This window comes from Gorilla gorilla, chromosome 11 (genome assembly GCF_029281585.2).
Source record: "Gorilla gorilla gorilla isolate KB3781 chromosome 11, NHGRI_mGorGor1-v2.1_pri, whole genome shotgun sequence".
Taxonomy (NCBI): Eukaryota; Metazoa; Chordata; class Mammalia; order Primates; family Hominidae; genus Gorilla; species Gorilla gorilla.
In genome coordinates, this window is record NC_073235.2 from 22,438,647 (window position 1) to 22,466,260 (window position 27,614).

Below are 27,614 nucleotides of genomic sequence, written 5' to 3' on the forward strand. Positions count from 1 at the left end.
TCTGATGGCATTAGGAGACCCCCCCTCAGCCTCTGGAGGAGCAAGACCATGAATGGTAGGCACACCAGGGTGCTGGGGGTTGGCCTGTGTGAAGACCAAGGAATCCTGGACTGAATGCAGCTTCCTGGGGTCGCTGGGAAGACCCAGGAGCTGGTATTTGCCAAGTGCTGAAAGCAGAGCTGTGGACTGTGTGTGCATTTGTTAACTAAAGTACATAGCAAGGTGGGGACGTGGTGGGGCGATGGGGGTCTGGGATCACTCTGGCGCTTGGGAGCTGCCTCCGAGTGTCATTTAGGCTGGGTGGAGGGAAAAGCCATTCAGAGCCTTGGATTCTCCTCTTGGCACTGTCGTTTTTTAGTCCTGCAACTTTGGGCAAGGCCATGAATCATTCTTGGCTTCCGTTTCCTCATCTCTTTAATGGGCATAGTAACACTAGTTGCATCAGGGGGCTTCTGGATGTGCAAGGAAACATTTAGAAATACACACACACACACACACACACATACACACACAACCATTTTTATTTTATTGGCAAAATACTGGAATCTGGTCTGCCCTGCCATGTTTTTAAGGCCCTTTTCTACACATTTGGGAAAGCGAACACTGTTTCCCTGCTGACTCCCTGGGGATCCAGTGGTCTCTTGGTCTGTGAGCAAGCAGTGCTTGGCCCCCCACCCTCCCTAGGGTTTGCAACCAGTATGAGCCAGTTTTCCTGTGCCCCACATTAGTAAATTCATAGTTTGATGATGGACTTTGGAGGCTCCAAACATGAGTGCCACTTGTCCTCCTCAGCAGTGACACTTGTTGAGTGCGTCCTATCTGCACAGGCTCTGGGCGAAGCGCCTCCTCTGTGTGGGCTTTTTACGTCTTCACCGCAGCCATGTAGGTAGTTACTGTTATCCATTTTCAGATGAACAAATGGAGACTCAGAGAGGCAAAGAAACTTACAAAAGTCATGCAGCAGGTGAGTGAGCTCTGACCCTCAGGGTTCCCAGCCTCCGGAGCACCTGGTGGTCCCGTCACAGCCACCTTAGTCACAGTTACATGCCCGGCTCACCTGTGCAGGGCCAGGGCCTCAGAGAAAAGGTTGTCCTTCCAGCACTCGGTGGCTCTGGAAGTGATAACTGGGCCAGAGGCTTGGACCACGTGCCTGCAACCAACTCCTCTTTGAGTCTGAGTTGGGGAAACTGATTGAATCAGGGTGAGAAGATTTGCTTTTTCTGTTTCCTGGTCCCCATGGAAAGTGCCAGTATTGTGAAATTATGAAGATGGAGCTGAACATGTAAAAATTAAAGTTAAAATTTCAGGAGAAAAATTTCTTCCCATTAAGAATCCATTGTGTTCAACCCAAGCATCCATTGACAGATGAATGGACAAAAAAAATGTGGTCTATCCAATACAATAGATTGTTATTCAGCCTTAAAAAGGAAGGAGATTCTGGCACAGGCTGTAACATGGATGAACCTTGAGGACATTATGCGAAGTGAAATAAGCCAGTCTTAAAAGGACAAATACTGTATGATCTTTCTTGCACGGAATAGCTAGCAGGGGAAATTCATAGAGGCAGGAGGTAGAATGGTGAATGTGCAGGGGCTGGGGGAGAGTAATGGGAGTTAGTGTTTCGTGGGTGCAGAGTTTCAGTTGTGGAGATGGATGGTGGTGATGATTACACAACAATGCAAAGGGGCTTAATGCCACTCAACTGTGCGTGTAAAAAAATGGTTTAAATGGGCCGGCCGTAGTGGCTCACGCCTGTAATCCCAGCACTTTGGGAGGCCGAGGCGGGCGGATCACAAGGTCAGGAGATTGAGACCATCCTGGCTAACACGGTGAAACCCCGTCTCTACTAAATATACAAAAAAATTAGCCGGGCATGGTGTCGGGCACCTGTGGTCTCAGCGACTCGGGAGGCTGAGGCAGGAGAATGGTGTGAACCCAGGAGGCGGAGCTTGCTGTGAGCCGAGATCGCTCCACTGCACTCCAGCCTGGGTGACAGAGCGAGACTCCGTCTCAAAAAAAAAAAAAAAAAAAAAAAAAAAAAGGATTTAAATGGTAAATTTTAGATGTCTTTACTACAAGAAAAAAAAAAAAGAATTCATAGTATTTATGGCATTGTACCAGAATCTGTTTGCACAGAAACAGTTAGTAGCATTATTTTTCTACATTTTTTTGTTTGTTTGTTTCTTTTTTGGTTTTTTGAGGTGAAGTTTCTCTCTTTGCCTGTAATCCCAGCACTTTGGGAGGCCGAGGCAGATGGAGGTCAGGAGTTCGAGACCAACCTGGCCAACATGATGAAACCCCATCTCTCCTAAAAATTTGTCTGCATTTCTTAGCCTAGCGGTCAGCTGACCTGTACATACCTATCACAAACCCATCCACATTTCTTTAAAATATTCAGAAATCCAAACTTAACCCTGCTTCCCACTGGCCTGTGGCCTTCAGACTGAGGGAGAGTCGACTAAGAAATCCCCACTTCTTAGCCCTTTTCCCAGTATAACTACTTTGTTAAAAGCCTTGTTTTCCTAAAGCCTATAATTATGTTTGCCTCCAGGGTACCCAGGAATTTTTTTTTTAATAAACAAAGAGCATCCTACAATTATCATGATGATTTGTCGAGGGCAGGCCAAGTTCAGACAGGAGGCTGACTCAGCTCTGGAAACTGACACGCACGTGCTGGCGTTTTCGATCCTGGGGGCACCCGACAGCGTTTAGGGGTCAAGAATTAATATTAAGAGCTGGAGAACTAACAGATCCACATAGATGTCCGCTTTATACTGCCAGCAAAACGGGACAGCAGTTGGGTGGGATTTGGCCTTCCTGAGGCTGGCGGCACCATCTGCAGGCCGTGCCATCACAAATGGCTCTAGGTCAACACCTCCAGCCTGCGTGCACTGCAGCATCTGGATGCCGTAACCTGGTGCTGCTGGAGCCACACGCAGCCAGGGCCGGCATGGGCAGAAGCCGGCGGAGTTGGAGCCTGTCGCTCCGTCAGCCCTGATTTGCGGGCTGAGCCCAGTTTCGTGGCCCTGCCTGTAATCTCCCCGAGTTCAAAGAGTGCTTCGCTGCTTGTCTTTGTCAAGAGCGCAGCTGGGGATCTTTTATGTGAAAGATGTAGAATTCTCGGGCAGACTTTGATTATTTATTCATCCCCCTTCGTGGGTGTGTGATCGCGCGGGCACTGCGGAGCCCCTTGTCCTGGCTGCTCTTGCTATGAAATTCATTGAGCTTTAAAGCCCTTTGAAAGTAGCTTTTTGAGGGAGGGGGAAAGTTTTTGAAGTCTTGTTTCTCTCTCGCCCTCTGCAGTGCCGCAGCATCTCTTGCCACCATTCCACGCGCCCCTACCGATTGACATGCGACACCAGGAAGGAAGGTACCATTACGAGCCTCATTCTGTCCACGGTGTGCACGGGTAAGTCCTGCCCTCTGCCTGCTGCTCCTGGCGTGCAGTCACCTGCCATGGGGAGGCTGGGCCGGCAGCCTCAGCCACATCTCCTGCCTCTGTCTTTCTTTTGGGGGTTCCTGATCTACATTGTCCTGAGCGGGCGATCACCTTTGCTATCATGGCCTGGGACCCTGTGTGAGCATGTGCGTGGGCAGCATATAAACACCAACCACCCCCAAGCCCACATCACCACTTATAAGGCTCTGGGCTTCCTTGGTGTATCTATACATGGTTTGGAGCTCTTTCTTCATCCATGAAGTGGGAATCCTCTCTAGGTCTAAGATCCCATATAAGTAAGGTGATCTTAGGTATCTGTTGTTCCAGCATAATAATTCAGAGCACCCTTTTTCACTTCTTCAAGTGTCCCCCTTTGAATAGTAAATTGTATAGTCACCATACTTAAAAGGACAAGCTCAAAGTGATGCTTTGGAGCCCTTCCTATTCCCAGCTTTGAGGTCCCCAGGTAGAAGGTGTGGGGTCACCCTGTGGTCTCCACCTGCCTAACCCTGTCCCTGTCATACCCACCTGGGGCCTCTAAGCCCATTGGCTGGTGTCATTTCTTGGCCTTTAGGACTCAAAGTCTTGGTCTCTGGCTATCCCATCCGTCCTCCTTCCAGGAAAGAAGGCCCCTCCTTCTCCCTACCCCCAAACTCTGCACTGCTCCCTGCACCTGCCTCCAGGAGAGCTCTTGCAAAGGTCAGCCAGCCCCAAGACCCCTCTCGACCCAGCATCTTCATGCTCACACCCTCCAGCCCCCTCACCTCTTCATGCTCACACCCTCCAGCCCCCTCACCTGTTCATGCCAAGGTGCTGTCTGTGGTTCTGTCCCATGTCTCTGTGCCTGGGGCCAGCTGCCTGCCCAGTGTGCCTGGAATCTCCCCCCAGCGGGCCACCTCCAAGCCTCAACCGAGAAGTCACCTCCTCAGGGGCAGTGTGATCCTTCACACTGAGTGGGGGCTGCTGCCCTCAATCCACAGCATCATCATCCGTTTTTGCACCTGCCTCCCAGCCGGCTCTGAGCTCTCCTCTCACCTCTGTGTCTCAATGCTGACATGAATAGGTGTACAACCAGTGCTCGCTGAGTGGAGAGCCTCTCCCTGCCTGCCGCCACCTATGAAGGCACATCCTCCTTCCTCTACCGTCTCCCATCCCAGTGAAGTCAGTCAACACTCGCTGGGCCCTCACTGTGCTCACAGCATTGTGCCTCAGCAGAGTCCTGTTTCCGGACACCCATTGCCTCCCCAAGACGGAGCAAACCTGGGACTTGTACTTTCTTTTTAAAAAGTGTTTTACTTTTAAATATTTTACTTTGAAATAATTAAGGTCATACAAAAACAGTTCCAAAAACCACAAAGGCTTTCTTGTATACACTTCACGCAGCTCCTCAAATGTGGACATCTTACATAACCCAAGACTGACAGAATGCTCTTCACTCACCCACAGAGCTTATCCAGATTTGCTCAGTTGCCCACTAGTGTCTTTTTTTCCCGGTTCAAGACCCAATCCTGGATCCCATGTGGCACTTGGTTGCCGAGACTCCTTCGTCATCTCCTGTCTGGGACGGTTCCTTAGTCTCTTTTGTCTTTCATGACCTTGGCAGTTTTAAAGAGTACTGGCCAGTTACTATATAAGATGTCTCTGGGTTTGGGTTTGCCTGATTGATGCTGTTTCATGATGACATTCGGATCATGCGTTTTGGGGAATAATACTATAAAAGTGATGTGTGTCCTTTGCAGGCGTCCTGTCAGGAGGCCTATGATCTTCACGCTTCTCACTGCTGGAAATGTCGATCATTTGGTTATGGGCCTGTCTGCTGGCTTCTCCGCTTTAAAGTTGTCCCGTTCGTAATTAATAAGTATTTTGTGGGGTAATACTTAAAGGATATGGAAATATCCTGTTTCTTATCGTATTTCCATCCACTAACTTATACATCCATCGATGCTTCTTGCCAGAAACAGTCATTACTAGTGTTTGCCAAATGGCGATTTTCTGTTTCTATCATTTTGTCCACATTTAGTGGTTGGAATTCTCCTGTAAGGAAAAGCTGTCCCGCTTCCCACATTTCTTTATATATTTGGTTGTCTATTGTTATGCACATGGATGTGTGGTTTTTGTGTGATTCTATGGGTTATACTCTATTACTATCAATATTTATTGTGTTGTTCCAGTTGTCCCAGATTTGGCCGTTGGGGTCCCTTCCAGTTGTCCTCTGTGTCCCGTTGACATGTTGGGAACTTTTTGTTTTATTTCAGTGTGCATACCTGGCTCTCACTTGACTAGGATCCGCTGCAGCAGCCTTATGTCTGCCTGGTGGGTGTTGGAGTCATTTCCACCCTCTGCTCACCTCCAGGGCCCCTCCACCTGCAGGTGGCTGAGACCACAGCTGGAGAAACCTCTGGAAGGTGCATGTGTTTGGAACTAGTTGGGCCACCCAAAAATTGCCCAGTCAGTGGCGTCTGAGACTCCTAGGAGCATCCAGGGAGCTCAGTCCCTATTTGGGAGGGGGTTGCTGTTGCTGATTTCTTGCTCATGAGTCATGTTTGGCTGGTTCCATGACACGGATCCTGGGCATAGCAGGCCTGCCTCAAAGTGCTCCCTGCACGGGATGTTGGTCAGGAGACCTGGGCAATGCTGAGAGCTTTGTGCAGAGACAGTCCATGCTGGAGTGCTTCTGCCTGCAGGTGAATGTCCTGGTTCACCTCTCCCTATACACCTGAAGTGTGTAGAGGCACCACCAGAAGTGTAGGAAGACCCCAACAGTGATGACTGCCTTCCTCATCATAACTGACCTTGTGAACCGGCCCTGCTGTAAATGCTTTTATGTGTTCATGCCATTTAATCTTCTCAACAACCCAAAAAAAGTCATTTTATGTTTTTCCATTTTACAAATGAAGGAACTAAAGCAGCACAGAGTGGGTAGATGACTAACCCTATGGCTCACCCACTTTGCAAGTTAGAAATCAAGTTCCAGCCTCCTGAGCTCAGGCCCTCCGCTGCATGCTGGCCTTTCTTGTGGGAGCATAAGTATGGACCATGGGTCCCTCTGACGAGTCCAGCCGAGCCCTTCTTGACAGCACCTCAGCCCTTCGTTAGGGCACTGCCCCGAGTCCAGTCGCTCCCAGAACCCCTGGCCAAGCAGCAGCAGTGTCCCCTGGGAGTCTGTTGTGGGTACTGCAGATCCTCAGGCCACAGCCCAGCCCCATTGAGTCAGAGACTCCGCGGAAGGGGTCTGTGTCTATGTGTGCCACGCCTTGCAGGTAATGCAGCTGCAGGCTCCAGCTTGACAGCCCTGGCTACAGGCAGAGCCCCCACTGAGAAGGGAGGCCCTCAGTGCCGTCCTTTCCTGTGTAGGTGGGAGCCCTGGGCCGGGAAGGGGCCTGGGTCTTCACCAGGCTTTGCCATGCTCCAGCTCTGGGTAGGGCCTGCTTCCTTCCCTTGCCAGTGAGGGTGGGGTGTGAGCAGAGCACTTGGAGAAGGGGGCCATGGATGCTGGCATGCAGCAGGGAGGAGTGGCCCAGCCAGAGGCCCACAGAAATGGCCTTGTCCCTCATGGCCTATACAGCTCTTTCACTGGTTGGATTCCTGAAGAGATTCCTAAGGCTGCTGTAACTAATTACCACAAACTTCATGGCTTAAAACAATGTAATCTTATCCTCATATCATTCCGGAGGTCAGAAGTCTGAAATAAGTCTTATCGTACTTAAAATCAAGGAGTTGGCAGCGCTGGTTCCTTCTGGAGGCTCCAGGAGAGACTCTTTGACATTTCTAGGTTCTGGAGGTTGCCTGCATTCCTTGGCTTACAGCCCCGTCCTCACACACATCACCTTTTCCCCCTTGCTCTGTCCCCACCTTGCCCTCTTCCTAGTCTGTGGGAGTTTTCTCCCCTGCTTCTCTCTTCTAAGGACACCTGCTATTGCCTTTCAGGCCTACTGGGATAATCCACTTGTGGCTCCCATTTCAAGATCTTTAAAGTAGTCACGTCTCCAAAGTCCCGTTTGCTGTAGAAGGAAACACTTAACAAATGCCAGGGATTAGGGTGTGGATGTTCTTGGGGGCTGTTATTCAGGTTATTTGGGATCACTGAGCCCCAATGTGGAGTCTGGCATCAGCCTGTAGAATACAGTAAATCATATTTATAATTTGCATGGGTCTGCAGCAGGCCAGGCACGGCCCTGGGCCTTGGTATATTGTACTGGTGAATCTTCCTGATTGCTCTGTGAGATGGGGGTTAAGCTTCATCTTGCAGATGCAGACATTGAGGCTCAGAGAGGCACAGTGACTTCTATGTGACATCCCTGCAAGGTAGTTACTTCCGTGAGGGCAAGGAGACCAGGCTCTGGGGTGCAGATCTCCTCCCCAGCCAAGGAGGGGCTAGTCTGGTTAAGCCCCAGTGATGGGCAGCAGCATGGTGCTCCCAGAGCCCCCCGTCCCTACGCGGTCCTGCTGGGGTGGGCTTCCAGCGGCTCCACACTATCCTCAAGACAGTTGGTTCCCGCCAGACTGAGTGGGGGACTCAGCAAGAGCCTCGGGGCTCGCCCTGGGCTCTGGAAAGCCCATGCCCTCACCTCCTCCGCCCCCAGTGTCCCAGGTGAGAACCAGGGCAAAGCTTGTGAGGAAAATGGCCCCGTGGCTCTGGCTTCCATGATGAATGTGGTTGGAGCCTGGTGGAGAATCCCGATCCATCAAGCCCATGTTGTAGCCCGCTTCTCCCTGCCAGCACCAAATGTGTCTAATTACACAGATGTTTGCACAGCAAATGAGGTGCGGTGTCATCTCATTTCGGTGTCAGCTGAGCCTGAGCCTCTGCCTGCTGCCCTGAGCTGGTGACCGTTTCGTGGGTGTGCCCGCCACTCAGCCCTTGCACCTCCTGCTTTCCACTGCTCAAGCACCCAGACCCCCTCCCCGTTCCCTGTCAGGATCCTGATAGCTCCAGGGAGGGCGCACCCAGTGTGTGCAGGCTCCAGAGAGGTGTTCCCTGCACTCTCTCATTCTGCCCTGCCCTCTGCCCCTCGGGAGTACCTTGGTCATCACCCAAGAGCCTGCCATTGTCAGTTCTCAGCCTGCCAGGCTACCTGCACCGGGACCCATTGCTGAACCCTCCCTAGCTGTGATTAACATGAATTAACTCACCTCAGCTTTCTCATCTATAGAAGGGCCAGATCTGCTGAGACAACCCACATAACCCAGCCAACTGAGTTATTTTGAGAAGGAGACAGGGTAATGTGAGTAAAGCGTCTAGAACACTTTGGAAACATTCAATGGATATGAGCAACAATCGTGATCATTGTGTTATCCTCACTTGCTGATTTGAGAAGGGGGCCACGGCAGGTTGGGAGACTGGGTGGCAGAGGACGGCCACAGCATGTCCTTGGGAGAGTTGACTGTCTGGGGACTGCGGCACAGAAGATGGGGGATGGGGCTGAAGGAGTGCTGTGGTGCGGTGTGGTGGGGGTCTTTCTTTCCCCCAGTTGAGGAATTTGGACTTCCTCCTTTGGCAACCAGGAGCAGCGGGGAGTGGTCAGATTTATTTTCAGGCAACTACAGCAGTAGTTAGGGAGTAGACAGGAGAAGGGCGGGAACTGTGGTGAGAGGACCTGCCAGAGCTGCCACAGTGGCCCTGGGGAGAGGGGAGCAGGACCAGGGCTGACCACCCGGCTGTAAACAGGCAGCTGCACGTGGGGAAGGCAGGGCATGGAGGTTGGCGTGAGGACAGCCTTGCAGCCCAGCCCAGCTCGATGGCCTCCTCATAGACACCCAAGCCCACTCCTCTGCAGAGCACCCTTCCCGGTCACTTAAGGTTCAAACCCACAGCAGGCTTGCATGGCTTACTGATGCTCACGTGGTTCCAGGGGAGGAAAGTCACCGCCCGTGGACTCCTGCTGCAGTGTCTTTGGGCTGTGCAAACCACAAGTGATGGGGAGACAAATGGGGCAGGGGTGTGTGATTGCTGGTCAAGTAAGGTTCTCTTGAGGTCCCCATGGGGACATCCCTAAGTCTCCAAGAGTCTGTACAAGGGCGAGAAGAGAAGGCCGGCTGTGAATAGGGCCACACACCCCCAGCAGTCTCTCCAACCTTGTGATGCTAACAGGAAAGAGAAGCTCTTTGGATGCCCTCTGGGCCCCCTGCCTCCCAGAAATAGGCTTGCCAGGGTGTCATGGGGAGCAAGGCTGAGGTGTGACGAGGAAGGGTCCCTAAGTTGGTGCTCCCCATTTCCTCAATGTATGTGGTCACACAAGCATGAGTCTGGCCTGCCCTGGGCCAGCATTAACTTGTGTCCTGGAGAGGAATGTAGAAGTCCATGCTCCTGGTTCGGGGGGCTGGGGTGGACCTTCAGCTCCTTATGTTGCTTTTGAGGACCTTTCCAGCCCTGCCCTGCCCTGCCCTTCCCTGGGGCTTCAGAGAAGACCAATTTCAGCTGCTTCCTGCCCAGAAGGGCATACAGAAACTGCCCCATGCAGAGGTTCCCAAACCTGGCTGCAGATCTGAACAAACAGGGTGGGTCTTAAAGATGCCCATTCTCAGGCCCTGGCCCCAGGAGTTCTTGTTGACTTTCAGACTAGGGTGAAGCCCGGAAATCTGCTTATTTACAGGCGCCCATAGGCCAGAGTTTGGGGACCACTGCAGGCGCCCCTGCTTGCTTGACGTCCGGGAAAGCAGGCCCAGAGCTGCTTGTTGGCTTTCTGGGCTCATCACTGACAGCGCCTCGCCGCCAAAACACGGGTTGTTAAAAATCCCCTGGTTCCTCGTGATAACCCATTCACAGACAAGTCCCTCCTAAACCTATTCATATGACCTAAACCTATTCATATTCTCAGCTTGCAAAAGGCGGTGAGTGTATGGGGTGGGAACAGCTGCAGTATCTCAGCCTTCCTTTCTCCTCCTGCCTGGCACCATCTGACCTCTGACATCCACGACTCCACCCCCGACCTGACCACTGCTGATGGCTTCCTGCAGATCTCTTGATCCTGAGCTGTAGTTGGTTTGCATTGCATTGGCAGTCACGGCCCAAGGCCACCCTTCCTGGAGGAGAGACGAGAGGGCTCTTGCTGGCACAGATGGCTCAGGGTTGTAGCTATCAACCCAGGCCCAGGTATGTTAGGGCAATAGAGTGAACACCAGCTGGTGGGCATGGGGGCCTCACCTCCCTTTCATCTGCACGCTTGGTCACGCAAAATGCATATTACCCAGGGCCTCCAGAGACAGCATTAAGAGTGTCTGAAGCCCCACTTGGTCCCCGAGACTGCATGTTAATGGGGATGTTTAGCCGGGTGTCGGTGTGCCTTCACTTAAGAGAGTAGTTTCTTTGCTGCCACTGGGCCGAACTCATGAACTTTCCAGTCTGGGGGGATTTGAAGATTGCTTTTTCCAAGGTCAGTGTCCCATAAAGACTGCACCGTTCACCATGAGATTAATGAACACAGCAGCCTGCTCAGCCTGTGACTCACCAGTGTCATCCCGGGCCTTTATGACTCTGTCCTCAGTCATTCACTGAGACGGGTGGGTTGAGCAGAAAGATATTTTCTTCTTGATTCTTGGCACAGCACCCGAGGTTTACGATTCATAGAGGATTGGCTTTGTTTGTTTTTTGGGAAGAACCTTCTCCTCCCTCTGCAAACATGCTTGTTTCTTTTCAGAGCCTAGAGGAAGGAGGAGACTTCCGAAAGGCATGTCCACCTGCCCCCTGGGATGAGATGCTGGGTGGGCCCAGCGTCACCCACCAGGCAACTTGTCCCTCCTTTCCACATGGGTCCACACTGCCTCTCCATCTCCAGGGAGCTCTTCCTTAAAACCGGCTGTTGCTGACCACTTCTTCAGAGCAACTGGACAGCAGGTAGACAGGGAGCCCAGAAACCCTGGGTCCAGGCGATGTGTCGGGCAGCACATCCTTCCACGGCTGTCTGAGGGTAGACCGACTAGATGTGGAGCCTTGGCTCAACTGTGATGTAAACGGCCCTGAGACCCCATCAGGCAGGCCCCTCCCCATCTCTGGGCTGTGGGATACTTGGGTCAGACCAGCAGAGGAGCAGTAGCAGGAGTCTGTGCCCAGCCCCCGGCTTATGTCATGTCACCCTCCCTGCAAGGTGGGATTATCACTCCCCAATAATCACTCCCACTTGATAATTGGGGAAACCGAGGCATGGGGAGGCTGACTGCCTTTCCAGTGACACACTGCTAGTAAGCAGCATAGATTACTTACTGGGCATTTTGACCCCCCACCCCTTGCTAAAATCTTCCCCAGCTCTGAGAGCTTCAGATTCCCAAAGCCAAGAATGCACTCGCTGGGCTGCGTGGGACAGACAGCTCATTTATAATGGAATCTGGCCTGTAAAAGTTTAACAAGGAGCGTGTCTGATAAGATGGGCTGGTCTTTGATCTTTACTGAACGCCAAGCCCTCGCAGAAGAGGAGCTGCTGGCTCTGGGTTTTGGAGAGAGCCGTGGTGGTCAGCCGAGAGCAGGAGGGGCCAGGGAGTGGAGCAAATCTTGATGTGCAGGCCGAGGTGGGCGTGCAGTGGGGGAGGGGCTGCGGCAGGATCGGGATGAACTATTCGGTTCCTCTCCTGTCCCTCGGGGTCCCCACTGTCGGACATTTCCCCTCCACACCCCCAGTATGTAGACAGAACAGGGTTGAGGCCGGGGCTCACATCTTGCCTATGCTGCTTATACTCTTCACATCCTTGGGCTTGCTTAGCCCCACAAGCCTCAGTGGCCCCATCTCTAAAATGGAGACATAGTGGCTCCCCATGTGAAACTGTTGTGAGGACTAGATGGGTGTCTGTAAAGCATGAAGCACACCTGGGACATACCGAGTGGCGGAGAGTTTCCTGCTCTCATCACTGCCCTGCTGACATTAGAAGGAAAGCCAAGTTTCACTGCAGACACCCTGCAGGGTGCTGGGCCAGTGGTGTCCTATTCAGTCCTCTCAACACCCTGTAAGGTGGGGGATTTTCTCCTCAATTCATAGAGGCGAGAACTGGGCGTTCCCAGAATTTAAGAACTTCCCAAGATTGCCCAGCTTGTGAGATCTCACCAAGCCAGAGCTCTTCCCTATGCTGTGATTGTCCTCAGAGAGGAAAGAGAGTCTTGCCATGGTTCTCAGGGCTGCAGTGCGTTGTTTCTGTCTGCAGACATGGAAACAGAACAGTAATCCACCCAAAGGAATTAATCACTAACAGTAAAGTTTCAGGCATTGGTGGGATGGATTGGCCTTTGAGGTGGGGAGTCCTCTTAGACTGCACATGTTCAGATTGTCCACTCGGTGGAAGCTGATGCCACTGCCAGATGCATTCATTTATTCAGCCAAACTCATTGTTGCTGGATTTATTGTATCCCAAGTGCTGTCACTTGAGGCCACTCCTGCCAGCCTGAGTCAAGGTGTTGCTGAGGGAAAATGTGAGCAGTGCCCTGCCCCTGAGGCACTGCTTAAAAAGGTCAGAAATTGCTGCTGCCCTCAAGCCTCTGTCACTGCAGCCAGCACTGATGGTATGTCTGGTGCCCATCAAAAAGTATGCTGGACACGTCAGGAGCCCCATCCCTCCATCCTCTCCTTCCAAGGACTGCACCTCTGAAATGTACACTTGGCCTGTGCTGCCCAAACAAAGTAGCAAGAGTTCAGAGTTGCTTAACTCAGTGGGGAATGTTCTTAATGCTCGTTCCTCTGAGGACACTCACCCAGGGACCGTGTGTGCCAGCCTCATGCCAGGCACTGGGGATACGGGCCCAAGGAGGCACAGTCTTTTTTAATAGAATTTTTATTTGTATAAATTTATGGGGTGCAAGTCCAATTTTGTGACATGCATAGATTTTGTAGCGGTGAAGTCAGGACTTTTAGAGTATCTATCACCTGAATAGTGTGCATCGCACCCACTAATTTCTCAAACTACATGCCCCTTCCACCTCCAGGAGGCACAGTCTTGCTGCCCACATAGACCCCATGATCTGGTTGGGGAGAGGGCAGAAATTGGCCAATGACAGGGTGGTATGCTGGAAGAGGGGGTATGGGGAGCCCAGAGCACCAGGAATACAGGAACAGAAAGCGCTTATCAGCGGGGAGGCATGAAGGCCTCCCCCCACGTCCCAGCCTTTCCCCAACCCCACCCACTGGGGGCCCTACCACCTTCTTCGGGTTGCCCTGTTCCAATGAGGGGCCTCCACTTCCAGGCAGACACCAGTGCCACTAAGGAGGGGAATCTTTTCAAAGCACATACTCATGAAGGCTTGGTAAAAATCAGCAGCACACCCACCTCGAAGAAGAGATACATCTGAGCTGCTCAGGATTCTCCAGCTAGTTTTGACAGGCATCCAGGAAAGGAAATTCCACACACCACTTTGGCAGGCTGGGCCAGAGTTTCAGAATCTCACTGTGGAGGAGTTTCTATCCAGCCCACCGGCCACCCAGGCCCTTTCTCATCACTAAAACCCAGGCCTCTAACGAAATATAATGAAATCTCTCCCACTAACAAAGGCCTCTCCCCACAAACCCCACTCCCAAGACTGCACATCTTATTCTCCTATTTCCTTATTCCCACCCATGGCTTTAAACCCTTGACTTTCTGGAAGATTTGGTTCAGCAGTGCTCAGCCCATGGCAGCTTCTATTACAGACAAAGTCCCCCTGTACTCGGAGGTCAGTGGTGCAGTTCACCTGGAGAGGGCCTAAGCAGGACCGACTCCCCCAGGGCCTCCTCCCTGGACCCAGACACATTCCTGGTTCCACTGGACAGAAGGAGCAAACCCAAGGCTTCCAACAGGCCCCACACCTCACTCCTCCCCTCCCTACCCTGCTCCACCAATGTCTTCACTTTGCTAGGAAAAACGTCTCCCTGATAATCCCCTTATCTTTTATGCTTTTTGGGTTTTCTGTTTGCAAAAACTGATAACCTTCTTATTCTGCTCCCAGGGGAAAACTGATAAAGGGAGAGTGAATGAATCAACTGTTGTGGACCATGTGGCTAGATTGCAACCAAGTCCATCTGTATTACCTCCTTTGTAGGCACAATTTTATAACTTAATTTCCCTACCAAAACATCAGTGTTTACTTAGTAAGAAATCTGCTCTTTGTCAACTGAAAACAGTGATTTCTTTATTACAGCTCTGCATAGGGAGTGACAGCTGAAAGCTGGCCAGGTCTGGTGTGGTGTCCGGGTCTGTGATGGGAACGGGGTGAGTGCAGGTCGAATATATGGGATGCGTGTTTGCTGCAGACTGGGCTAGGGCTGGCCCGGAGGGAGCCTGGACAACAGATAGATGTTGTGGCCAAGAGGGCCCATGGAGTGATCATGTAGACGACTGAGCCTCAGATGCTTTCCAGCAGTCACACACATTCACCACCACCACCAGCCCTGAGTTCCCCACCAGCGCCAGCCCTGCAGCCGTCCTGCTCCCGGAATCCCTATCCACTCAGCCAACTTAAACCAGAGACTACTTCTACCCAGCCATCCTTTTAAAAAAACAAATTGGTCTTATTAATTATTGAAAACATGCAAAAGAACAACAAAAGTGGCCAGGTGTGGTGGCTTACGCCTATAATCCCAGCACTTTGGGAGGCCGAGGCAGGGGGATCACCTGAGGTTGGAAGTTCGAGACCAGCCTGGCCAACATGGCGAAATCCCGTCTCTACTAAAAATACAAAAATTAGCCAGGCGTGGTGGTGGGCACCTGTAATCCCAGCTACTGGGGAGGCTGAGGCAGAAGAATCACTTGAACCCAGGAGGCGGAAGTTGCAGTGAGCTGAGATGGCGCCATTGCACTCCAGCCTGGGCAAGAGCGAAACTCCATCTCAGAAAAAAAAAAAAAAAGAACAACAAAAGCATGTTTAAGATATCTGAGTAATTATGACATATACACCCTTATCCCCTGCTCACTCTAAGGACTGAGGACATGCCAGCACTTTTGAGATCCTGTGTGCTCCCCAATCTCCTGCCTCAGGTCTTCCCCACCCCACCATTCTTTGGGATTCAGAGTTTATCACCCCTCACATCTTATGACGGTTTTACCTTGTGTCTGACTCCCCTAACAATGTATTAATTCGTTTTGCTTTGTCATGCTTTATATACATGGAATCATTGCAGAGGTATTCTTCGGGAACTTGCTTTCACACTCCACGTTGTCCGAAGATTTTCCTGCTAATGTGTAGGGCTCTTCATTCATTTGGGCTGCTCTGAAGCAGTCTATGTTGACTGGCATTTGGGATGTGTCTGTTTTTGCTAATTTGAACATGACTGCAGAAACACTTTTATACCATCCTCTGGGCCCCATGTGCGGGATTATTTAAAGTAAATGCATGTCTGGGAATGGAAATGCTGAGTCACAGGGGATTCATGTTCTCACCCTCCTAGACATCGCCAGACTTCGCCCGCTGGTTTTGCCAACACTCACTCCCACCAGCAGAGTTTGAGAGCTGGCCTTGCCCTGTATCCTTGTGATATCCTTGCCCCATCACTTTGGAGGTGATGGCCTCTACATTTTAATTTTTGCCAAAATGGCTCTTTTCTGTGATTCTAATTTTCTGTTTCCCTTATTACTAATGAACCTTGAGTGTTCTTTCACATGCTTACGGGCCACTAATGTTTCCTTCTTGGGAAATGTCTGTTTGGCTATTTTGCCCATTTTTCTATGAGGTCTTCTTTTTCCCATTATTTGAATAAGTATTTTGCACACTAAGGTTACTCATTATGTGGTTAGCAACATGTGTTGTGAATATCCTCTCCCAGTTCGTGCCTGGTCTCTTCACTCCCTTGATGGCAGGTTTGGGTGAAGAGAAGTTCCCATTGTAAAATAGCTCAGGTAGGTTACCGACATTTCTACTATGTTTTTCCCTGCATGTTCTCCTCCCACCCAGATGTCTGGTCAGACCTTCAGCCTCTGGACTATAGTGGTTGTTCCCCAATACAACATGTCCTTATTCAGCTATTCTCCCATCTCAGAACACCAGGCCTATACTACTCACCACCTCCATTCCATTCTCTTATAAGAGTCTGGGCACAGTTCAGATGCCACCTCCTGCAGGAAGCCCTCTCAGATTGCACCAACAGAGTGGGTGAATTATTTTCCTCCCACCCCTCTTCCTGCTCCAGCACCTTGTATACTGTTAGAAGGCTATAGTCAGTGTCCCTTCTCTCTCTGTGACCCCAGAGGTCCTGGCATGGTGATTCGGCCAAAGCACCAGTGTGAACTATGGGATTGAGGGCCTGTGATTTCCTGAGCTCGTAACTGGTCTTGGGAATGCCTGCCAAGCAGCAGCACCCTGTCTTACCATCACCATGGCTTCATGGGCACTCAAGTGGTCTGCTGAGATCTGTGCACTTGTGGATTCAGAGTAGACCTTGGGAATGTGGGGCACAGCACTTGTCAGTCAGGTTTGCAGCCACCTGCCCCCTCACTACCTGGGTGCATGCGGGGCCCTGGCTGGGTCTGTCTCAGACCCCCAGCTCCCCACACCTGCTCCCTCACTACCTGGGTGCATGCGGGGCCCTGGCCAAGTCGGCCTCAGACCCCCAGCTCCCCACCATCAGTGCCATCAGAGGCCCATGCTCAGTAAACATCAGCTGATCCGGGGGAGTGACATGTGGACGCAGACACAGATCAGCAATGAATGTCTGGAAACTGCGGCCTCAGCTCCCGTACACAGAGCCTCCCCATGAGGACAGACTGCCACCAGACACACAGGAGAGTGCAGACTGATAAAAGACATGGACTGCGCTTCAGTTTGAGGAAGGGACAGTTTTCCATTGTTTTCCAAAAGAATTTGCTGTACGGCTCTTAAAAAATGCAAATCCCCTTAGTACATTTTGGAAAAGACTTGATTTCTAGAACTTTTTAAAACAAATGTATGGGAAACATGGTAAGCAAGCTTGCCAGTGTACAGTTTCACCTACAAAACCAAACAACAAAACTCAAACCAACAAACGAAAACCCTGGGGAGGAGATTGAATTCCATCCAGAGGAGTGTTCTGGAGCTCTGTTTCTATTTGTCGGTAGAGCCGAGGGTGGCAGGAGCCAGCCTTGCTCTCCAGGGAGGCCCTGGGAGAGCAGACACATGCACGCCCTGTCCTGGCAGTAAGAAGTTCCAGTTTGGGGAGGAAGAGATGCAGGGCAAGCTTTGGGGACTCCAGCTTCCTTTCCAGCAGGTCAGTGGGCCCAGAGGACGCCTGCCCAGCATTTCTGAGGAAGTGGGCACCTGGTCCTGAGCAGCTCCGCGACAGCAAAAAGGTCCCAGCGTCTCCACTCTGGAGCTCCGTGGACCCCACCCATGGCCCTGTGATCCTGGTGGGTGGTAGGCATCTTGGCCCAAAGGCAGGGCTGGTGTACACAAGCCAGCGGTTCCGAGGCAGGAGGAAATGGCATGCTGGGGCTGTGTGCTGGGTGGATTCTGGCTATGGGGAGTCAGTGACCATGATATCCAGGCGGCAGGTGGGAAAGCCCGCTCCACAGCCCTGTGCACATGGGGATGGGAACGCAGGACTCAGACACTTTCCTCCACCCAGCGTAGGAATTCCCCTACCCTGCCAGCCTGCCTCAAAGGGAGCATCTACTGGAACCTGGTTATTCCGAGCAATAAATAGGAGCCCTGCTAAGAGTTTAGTCTCAGAAGAACGATGGCACTAGTGACGGTGATGTCTGCCACCTCCCTAGGGCCAACTCTAGGCCAATGCAACACGCTTTCCATGACGAGTTCATTTCCTGGGGCTGCTGTAACACGGTACCACGAACTCAGTGGCTTCAAACAATAGAAATGTGTTCTCTCAGTTTCAGAGGTCAGAAGTCCAAAATTAGTATCACTGGAACAAGATCGAGGTGTCACCAGGGCTGTGCACCCTCAGAGACCCCCAGGGGAGACTCTGTCCTTGCCTTTCCCAGCTTCTGGTGCTGCCAACATTCCTTGGCTCCTGGCCATTTCCCTGTAGTCTCTGTCTCCCTGTCTCATGGCCATCTCATCTTCTGTGTCTCAGATCTTACTCTGCTGTCTAAAGACCCCATGATGGCATGTAGAGCCCACTCAGGTAACCCATAATCTCCTCATCTCCAAATCCTTGTCTTAATCACATCTGTCAAATCCCTTTTCCCAGTAAGTTCTTGTTCACAGGTTCCGGGGATAGAACGTGGACATATCTCTGGGAGATCTCCTGAGCCCCCCACGTGCCTTTCCTCTGCTCCTCACAACAGATTTGTAAGATCACTGTCGTAACTGTTCAGAGAGGGCACATACGTGCTCCCAGGCAGGAGTGAGCTGAGGTGAGCCGGGACCCATGTCTTCTGCAGTAGTGTCTGTGCTCTTCCCTGGACACGCTCCCTGCTTTATTCATTCATTCATTCACTCATTCATTCACGCCCTCACTCACTCATTCATTCATTCATTCATTCATTCATTCAGCACACACGTATTTGAGCATGCTCTATGTCCCTGGCATGTGCGGAGCCAGGTGCAGGGCCAGCGTATGAACAGAAACGGATACAGGAGACAGGAGGCCTGTGAGCTCGCAGCTGAGGATATCTGGTCATCAGCTGAGATGGACATGCTCAGGTCAGAGGAAGGAGCCACCTGACACAGAAGCACCGTAGGAGGATCCTGACCTTGACCTGGGGCTAGGGGGCACCTTGGGTGAGAGGTCCCTGAGCTGGCACCTCTGGGAGGAGAACAGGGGTTAACTGGGGGAAGGGATGAAGAGGGGAAGGGCATGACTGGAGGTGCAGACATCAAAGGGCAAAGCTGTGAGGGGCAAGCATGGCCAAGGACCAGAGAGTGGCATACAGGACACAGAGGGGAGAGACAGGCCCTGGCCACATGTTATTGTGGCCCCTCGCCTGCTGCCACTGAGGTCATAAGTCACCTTGAGAAGCAGGCAGGTGGTGAGATTTGTAGGCTCATATCCCCAAGTGACTGGGCCTCCTTTTCTCTTCATCAGCAACAGCTGTTGGACCAGTCTGGGGGCATCCGGGTCCCTGTGTTCCCACCTGCTGCTGCCGCTGGCCTCACTGTGGCCATGCCCCTGGTGCTTTGGGACTCAGCAGTGCTGTCTGTTAAATGGGACATGAAGGACCTGTTCCTGCCTGTGTCTGGCCCCACTGACCAGCACAGATCTCGGAGCAAAGCCATCTCTGGCATGCCAAGGGTGGGCTTCTCCTCTGACTCCAACCCCCGAGTGGGACAGCCCGCCCTGATGGCTGGTGCTGAGTCTGGGTGAGTCAGCAGCCCTCAGCTCCACATTGTTCAGCTTCTCCAAGCAGGCACCGAGGCTGGAGTGTGGGGGCCCCAATCCCTGCACTTCCTTCCCTTTCTCTCACACCTTAAGGAACACGCCGGTTCTTGCCCCCACACCTTGGCTCAGGCGGTGCTCAGGCCAGATGCCCTCCCTTCTCCTCCCCAGCCCTCAAAGTCTTACTTGTTTCTCAGGTAGAAGCTACACACCCTCCAGGTACACATCCCCCATCATTCTCACTCCCAGGGACAGCATCCACTCCGAGGGTCTGGCATGCTCGCTTAGGCCCAGCCAGCTGCATGCTGAGTTACACATGGCTGTGCAGAGTGCTCATTACCTTGACCTTTTATCTCCCACCAAAAATCTCATGGCAGCAGATGGGGAAGGGTCCTGGGATTTGATGCCGAAAGGTGTGGCCTGGGTCTGCTCCACTCTCTGAGCTGCTTCCATTTGCTCATCTGCTAGATGAGAGGGGCGAGCACTAATTGAGCACCTACTAAGTGCCTGGTGCTACACTGCATGCTTTCCATGCTTGGCTCATCCTACCTCACAGCTGCCCCACCTGCAGGCAAGGGATCCTGAGGCTCAGGGCACATAGCACTGAGGCTGCAACAGCACCAAAGCCATGATTCAGACCCAGATCTGTGACTTCAGAGTCCAGATTCTGCTTATCAGTGGGGGTGGCCCCCTCAGCCTGCACTGCCCCAGAGTCACCTTGGGGACCAGCTGAAATTAGGCCTGCCAGGGGACCACCAAGCCAACCTTCTCGAGAACTGAGACAGCGAGGGTGAAGCCAGCAAAGCCTGCATCTGGGTGGACCATTAGACATGTCAGTGCCCGATCCAACTTCACAGGGGCAGAGAGGCTGGCCTTCTACTCCCACTCGGCCACCTCCAGCTCTGCAACTGTGGGCAAGTCACATGACTTCCTTGAGTCTCAGTTTCCTGGTCTGTAAAATGGAGATAATGAAATCTGCCTTGCAGGCTTGCTGGATGTATTGCACGTAGTAGGCGTTCTGCAAATGCTGACGACTTTGTCAGCAGCAGCAGCATCCCTGTGGCAGCAGCCACAGAGTTAACACAGCAGCCATGCAGTGACACCTCAGTTTACTTTATCCATTCTCCCTTTTCCCCTCTTCCTTACTTCCATTCTTTCTTACTTCCCCTAACCACCATGCTGACCCTTGGGCCTGGTCCTGAAATCCCATCCAAGGGCTTTGCCAGGGATCTCCCACTAGGGAGGGAGGGAAAGAGGGAAGAGGAAGGATCCTGCTAAGGAGAGGCCTTTCCTGGCTCTGCCTGCAGCCTCCTGGGGCAAGGACCCGATCACAGTCAGCAGGCCAGAACCAACATCGGGAAGAAGCATAGGCGTCCTCCACTGCAGCGGAGTCAGCCGTGAGGCTGGGCTCCTGCTCCTTGTTGCTGCTGCCGCTGGTCGCTAACACGTGCACAGCACACACACACACACACGAGGAAAAGGGGCTTTGGTTGGTTGTCCTACTTACCCAGAGTCCCCTGCTTGTGCCTCATGCCCAGACACAGAAGGACATGCCCAGCTGCACCCTCCAGCCTCGGCCACTGTGGGCAGGATGTCCAGGGACCCTCTCCTGCTCTGCAGGTGGGTGGATGGACAGGCCCGAGCAGCTATGGCTGGGGTCTGCCTTGCAGGGTGCCAGGCCCAGGATCATTCTGGGGAGTGGGAAGCTGTGTGGGTCAAAGCCTGCCTTGACAGGCCTTGGCAGTTCCCTAAGACATAAAAACTTAACTCCAAGTGATTTAAACAAACAAACAAATGTCTTAGCTTACATAACTGAGAAGGCCAGGGATACTAGCTTTAGACAGAGGGACTCAAGTCAAGAAACTGGCTCACCCTCTCTCAGCTCTGATATTCTCTGTATCATCTTCCTTCTTGGGCTCTCCCCTGCATGGTCTCCAGCAGCCCCATGCTTGCACCCTACCAGCTCAGCAACCCTTGCGGACAGAGAGAACCAAAGACTCCAGCCAAAGCTGCTGTCTTGGGCACATGCCTATCTCTGAACCGATCACAGTACTAGCGATATGGAATACATTGATCAGCTGGGCTCAGGTCATGTGTCCCCTGCCCAGAGCAGCAGAAAGGAAGTGGGTTCAATATAGACCCAGCCCAAAGCACTCTGTGGGCTGTGCCCTGCCCCTCAGGCATAACCTTCACACACACACAAACACACACACACAGTTTTGTGCTCCAGCCTTTCTTTGCACACACTGCTTCCTTTGTTGGTAATGCACTACCTCGTGAACTCCTATTCATCCCTCAAGACCCAGCCCTAATGTCACCTTCTCTGAGAAGCCTTCCTGCACACTTCCAGGCAGAGTTAGAGAATCACTCCTCTGCTGGAGCCCTTATCATACTGCCTGGTAATTACCTGATTTCATGGGTCTGCCTCTTTCCCCCTGGGCTCTGAGCTGCCTCCAGGTCCCTAGGCACAGCCCTGTTGGGAGTGTGAAGAAATGTAAGAAGGAACAACTGGTCAGATCAGGCTCAGACGAGCTCAGAGCTGGACTGAGGGGAGAAGGCAATGCATAGGGGCAGTGTCCTGAGCTGAGCGGCCTGCAGAAGGGCTGGCTGTGCCACTGGTTGATTGTGCCATGGGAGTGTGTGAGGGTGTGCACATGTGTATCTGTGATGTAGGAGACTGTAGCCATCTTTTAAATTGAGCTCATGCAGCCAGCTCCTCCTCCCATCCTGAAGGGCGTCTATTTGAGTCTCTGCCCAGCTGTCAGAATTCAAGGCCTGGATGGCCGTGGCTCACACCAAGGCTGGGCCCCTGCAGTACAGCAGTGTGGAAATGGAAGAAGAAAGGGAGGTTGCTGCTGGGGTCAGCCTGAAGTGGTGGTTCAGACTTCACCAGTAGTCGCCTTTCCTGGTGAAGTCTCCATGGCTCGATCGTCTGCTCATTGGCGCTGGCAACACCCAGGCATCATGAGACCCTCGGCTGGGGCCTGGGATGGGGGCAAGTGTCCAAGAAAGAGGGGCGCTGGACCCTGAAGGACCTGCTGTGTGGTTTGGCAATGCTGGCGTGTTTCAGGGCTGCTGGGAAGCGCCCTCAGGCCCCACATGCCTGTGTGATGCTGGCAGTTCTGCCAGCTCTGGCCCATTCCTCTGGCTGTGTTTAGTCTGTCAAAATGGCCATCTCTGGGAACATGTGTGCCCCTGGATCCTTAGCGGTCATCACAACATTGTGGGGTTGGGGGGTTCCAGCTCCCTACCCAGAGTAGGGTGGGATTGTATGTGATGACCAGATAGGGGTGGGGTGGGGACCGGAGACAGAGAAGAAGCTGAAACGGTGGGGAGAAAGCTCTCCTGCCCTCAGGTACTGCCCCCTCCCTTATCCTGTCCACACCCTGAGCCCCGCTTACCACCAAGCAGTGTCATCAAGAACACCCACTTCCCTGCCAGGGCACAGGCAGGGGCTGCAGCCCAGCCCCACCTGGGTTGGTTGTTGTTCTACCACCTGCTATCTGGGCACCCTTGGCCAAGGGACCTAGCCTATCTGGGGATGTTCCCATCCACAAGATGGGCATAAAGTGCCTGTGTTGTGAATGTTTTATTTGAATTCACAAAGGAAATATGTGCATGTGCCCCACCGATGGCTGGCACACAGTCAGCCCTACCCTGGGGAGATACCAGGTAAGAGCACGGCTGTGATCTCACTGGCCCTGTGCAAAAGAGACATCTCAGAAGGCTTCCTGGAGGAAGTGTCTAGACAGTCATTGATGGCTACGTTGGCCAGTGGGCCTGTCTCTGGTATTGTGTGCCCTGGGTTTCCAGGCCAGCAGACACTCTGTATTCCAAATTGGCTTGTTGCTGAGGAGAGAAGGAAAGGGAGTTAATGCATATAAACCCCCTACCAGGTGCCCAGCCCTGGTCTTTTCACACCACCCTGGTGAGGCACCAGAGAGGAGCAGCATTCTGGCTGAGGCTACACAGCTAAGCGGGAAGGATTAGGAAGCCAGTGCCCTTGAAGCGACAGGCAGTGCCAGGTGCAGCATCCTGCCCCACCTTGCTGCATCCCGAGAGCATTTGTATCTGCCTCCGGGGGATGGCTCTGTGGCTCACATCCCCCTCTTCAGGCCCGGCACTGCAGCCTTCCCTGGCACAGGGGAAGAGCAAGGGTTGCTCCGTACCCTTGAGTTGGACCTGTTGTGGAGGCTGGCCTGTCTCTCCACTGCCCCTGATAGAATCTGTTCTGGGGTAGGATAGTGGCATCTTCCAGCTTTCTGTCTGGTCACACCAAGGGAACAGTCAGTCCTGGACAGCAGTGCTGTGATGGGGCGGGTAGTGCCTCGATGAGGGAGTCCCAGCCTGGGAGTGAGGCCCGCTGGAGGGAGCTCCTGCTTGCCTCTCACTGGCCGCACAGCATGGAGAATGACTCCCCTGTCTGGATGCAGTGTGCTCGTGGTCAAGTGCAGTGGTTGCTGCCATTTTTCCATACCCTCCTGAGGGGCACACAGCCGGTGCTTACTTCATGGGGGCTGCCATGAGGATATAGTCCAGGCACCCCTGCAGAGACCCCTGGATGTCCCTACAGAGCCCAGGGCCTGAGAGAGGAAAAGGCTGCCCTGGGCTACCCCTGGGCTCCTGATTCCCTTGGTGATGCTTGCGGTGGGAAGGGGGAGGTGGAGTCTACCTTCCCCGAATGGTGGCAACTGCACTGTGGAGGCGAAAGTCCCAGCTCCTCCATGTGTGACCCAGGCCCCACCGCCTCCATGGCAGCCCCAGACAGTGGTGGGCATGTGGCCGTGACAACACCTCACTCCGGGCCTCTCAGGGGAGGCTCACCTGGCCAGTGGGACCTGGGTCACCTTGGACAGACTGGGCCTGCTGTGTGGCCTCACCGTGTAGCTTGAAATCCCCACGTGATCAATGGCTATCGCAGGGGGCCTCAGCTGTGGTTGGCACACCCCACAGGGCAACGCTGGTGCCAGGGAGGCTGGCATTCCCGGGACCTGAACAAGCCACGTAGGGCCACCGGCATCTAATTACAGGCTACTGTGACCTCAAACCCTGGCCGGTATCCTGCAGGCTCTGGGAACCTGCCCTGCCTGGAGTGTCTGGGGAGGACCGAGAAGTCAGGACAGAAGGCACCTTAGCTATTCTCTCAGCCTGTAGACACCCTGCATTTTGCTGAGCCACACTCAGCCTTCCAGAACTTGTATCCTTCAGCCCAGGTCTGCCCCCAGGAGCCACAGAGAGGTGATGTTGTCTCAGAGCCTTCTCTTCACAACCCACCCATCCCGTGGCAGGATGTGAGTGTCATCCTGCTGCAGTCACAGGATGGAGCCCACAGGACCTGCCCTTGTCCAGGGGTGCATTAGTCTGGTCCCACTTCTCCTCTCCCAGGCACACATAGCAGCCCCCACCTAGGCTAAAGCTATCTGTTAAGCCCTCCACATTTCATGCAGTTCCCATGCAGAGGCACCCACCTCTACAGGCAGGCTGTGAGTGAGAACGTCTTGAGGTTGTGACTTGTGACTTATTCCACAGTCTCCCTCCCATTGAGCTCAGTGGCTGGCACACAGACATGTGGCTGTCACTGATTCTGAAGGTACCTCTGAGCACCTGCATGGCGCCAGTTCCATGCCAGGTGCTGAGCATGCAGAAGAGCCTCGGACATGCTCTGCTCCCAGGCAGAGCCTGGGAACCAGCTGGCAGATGCACCTGACAGCTTGAGCCTGGAACAGTGCACCCTTGGGGAGCAGAGAGAAGGGATCCTGAGCCAAGAGAAGGGGCTTCAGGGAGGGTGCCACCTGCTGGGCTGACAGGGATGAGAAGGAGTTTGCCACCACAGTATAGGGTGCAGGAAGGCGTTGGAGGCCAAGGATTGGTGTAGGCAAAAAGGCAGAAGCAGGTTCGTGAGATCTACATGAGCAGGGCAGTCACGTCTGCTGAAGCTAGACAACCAAACAGCGGAAGACTCCCTCCAGGCCTGGCACAGCGGCCTCCCAGGGGGAAGTTTGTGAAACCCAGATGTGAGGACATCTGGATGTCACCTGTTTGGGTCCTGGTTTGTACTGTACTGTAAGCCCAGTTTTCATGCACTATTGAGCATGATCAGTAATTATCTCTGGTTTGCTCAGCCAACAGACAAATCATTTCCTCCCTGAAATAACCAGTTCCAGCAGTGGCCTTTCACACGTCCAGCATCAATCCAGTGTGAAGATTGGGAGGGCCTCCCGGGCAATGCTAGGTTAGCCCTCAAAGTGTGGTTCTAACCCTCTAACAGCAGTTCTCCTTTCATGACTGCCTGCCATGTCTCTGGCACCGTTTTGGGGACTTTCATCCTCACGACAACCCTATGAAACAGACACTATTATGATCCCCATTCCACAGATGAGGAAACTGAGGCTCGGAGAGGTTACAGTGTGATGTGGCTGGAATTCTAACCCAGGTTTGTCTGATTCTAACACACTCTCTTTTCTTTGCACAATGTCAAATTATAGACTAAAGAATAAAAATGAAATCTTGGTAAATGTGGTTGCTGGTGACTTAGCTGTGGTTTTGCAGCTGCTTCACCGTAAAGTCTGATTCATCTTTAATGAGTGAGTTTTGGAGTAGATTACCTCAAAATACACCTGCAGCTGCATAGAGGCCCCAGGTCAGCAGGCCTGACATAAGGGCCTGAGGTCACATCGAATGGATTCCATGACTGTTGGTGGGCAGACCTGGGGACATGGGGGTGGGCCCTGGCCATGCCAGCCCAAGCCAGCGGCACCAAGCCCAATGCACGCCTGACTATTGGGGCATCTGAGAAGGGTGGTTCTGTTAGCGCTAGGAGGAATTCCATGGAAGGAGAGCGAGGAGATATTCCAAGATTTTAGTTAGGGCTCATCAATTTCAAAACTTGCCTTGAATCCTGACCCTGCGGCCGAGCTGGTCACACCAGCAACCAACCATCCAACTGAAGCCAGAAACTCTCCACTTGCAGGACATCTCCTGATCCCTCTCTTTTTCACATATCCTGTTAGCAATATGAGCTCTTTGCATTTTACCCGTGGTATTTGTATTTTCATATTCGTTTTCATACATGTTTCTAGCATGCAAGCCTGTGCCTAGCCCCGAGGAGGCACTGGGGAAGCCACAGTGCAACTGTGACGTGTGGGGGGCCTGCTGTGCCTGTGCTCCAGCAAGTCCAGTCGCGGGTGCGAGGTCCATTCTCCAGCGTGGAACTGGCCGGCGGGCGCACGCACCAGCGTGGAGCTTTCACTCTGCATTCGCTGACTAATGCTTGAGAGTTCAGACTGTAATTCACAGATGACCAGGGGAATGTCGGTGTAGCAAATAATAAGTGCAGGTTGTTCTGGAAAGTCTTTCCAGGAGAGACAAGGACTGTCCATGTTGGTTTTGGGGTCTTGGTGGGGTTCCCTCTGTGTCCTCCTTCTTAGACGGCTGCCCATTGTCTCTGCAGGCCCCCTGCCCTCAGCGGCAGCCCTGTCATCTCTGACATCTCCTTGATACGGCTTTCCCCGCACCCGGCTGGCCCTGGGGAGTCCCCCTTCAACGCCCCCCACCCGTACGTGAACCCCCACATGGAGCACTACCTCCGTTCTGTGCACAGCAGCCCCACGCTCTCCATGATCTCTGCGGCCAGGGGCCTCAGCCCCGCTGATGGTGAGTAGGGTGTGGGGATGGGGAGGGGAAGCTAGAGCACTGGGGCAGGGCGCAGCCAGCCTCCCTCACACTAACACTGTCAACTCCCCAGCCTTGGTCCCCTTGAATGGTGACCAGGCTGGCGTTCCTTCACACTACTTCCAAACAACAAGTTTTTGGGTTTTATGCTCATTAAAGAGCCTTTGGTAAGCGCTCTTTTGCATGCAAACCATATATGATCTATTGTAATAATAACAGTAAGGGTCTGTCCAGGTAGGTCCTGTGTAGCTGAGAACCACTGGTTGTAACCAACCAAAGTCTGCAGAAGCTGGTGTTAGGAAAGGGGA

The 27,614-nt window shown here is 52.9% G+C and overlaps 1 protein-coding gene across 7 annotated transcripts in view; it reads left to right on the plus strand.

The window, feature by feature from the left end:
* The window catches only part of GLI2 (GLI family zinc finger 2), a 257,069-nt gene that overhangs the window by 188,883 nt on the left and 40,572 nt on the right, over positions 1–27,614 (plus strand). For all 7 annotated transcript variants that reach the window (XM_055380532.2, XM_055380534.2, XM_055380535.2 and 4 more), the window contains 2 exons: positions 3,304–3,409; positions 27,086–27,288. In XM_055380532.2, coding sequence (XP_055236507.1) covers positions 3,304–3,409; positions 27,086–27,288 — 309 coding nt within the window. The remainder of the gene's footprint in view (positions 1–3,303; positions 3,410–27,085; positions 27,289–27,614) is intronic.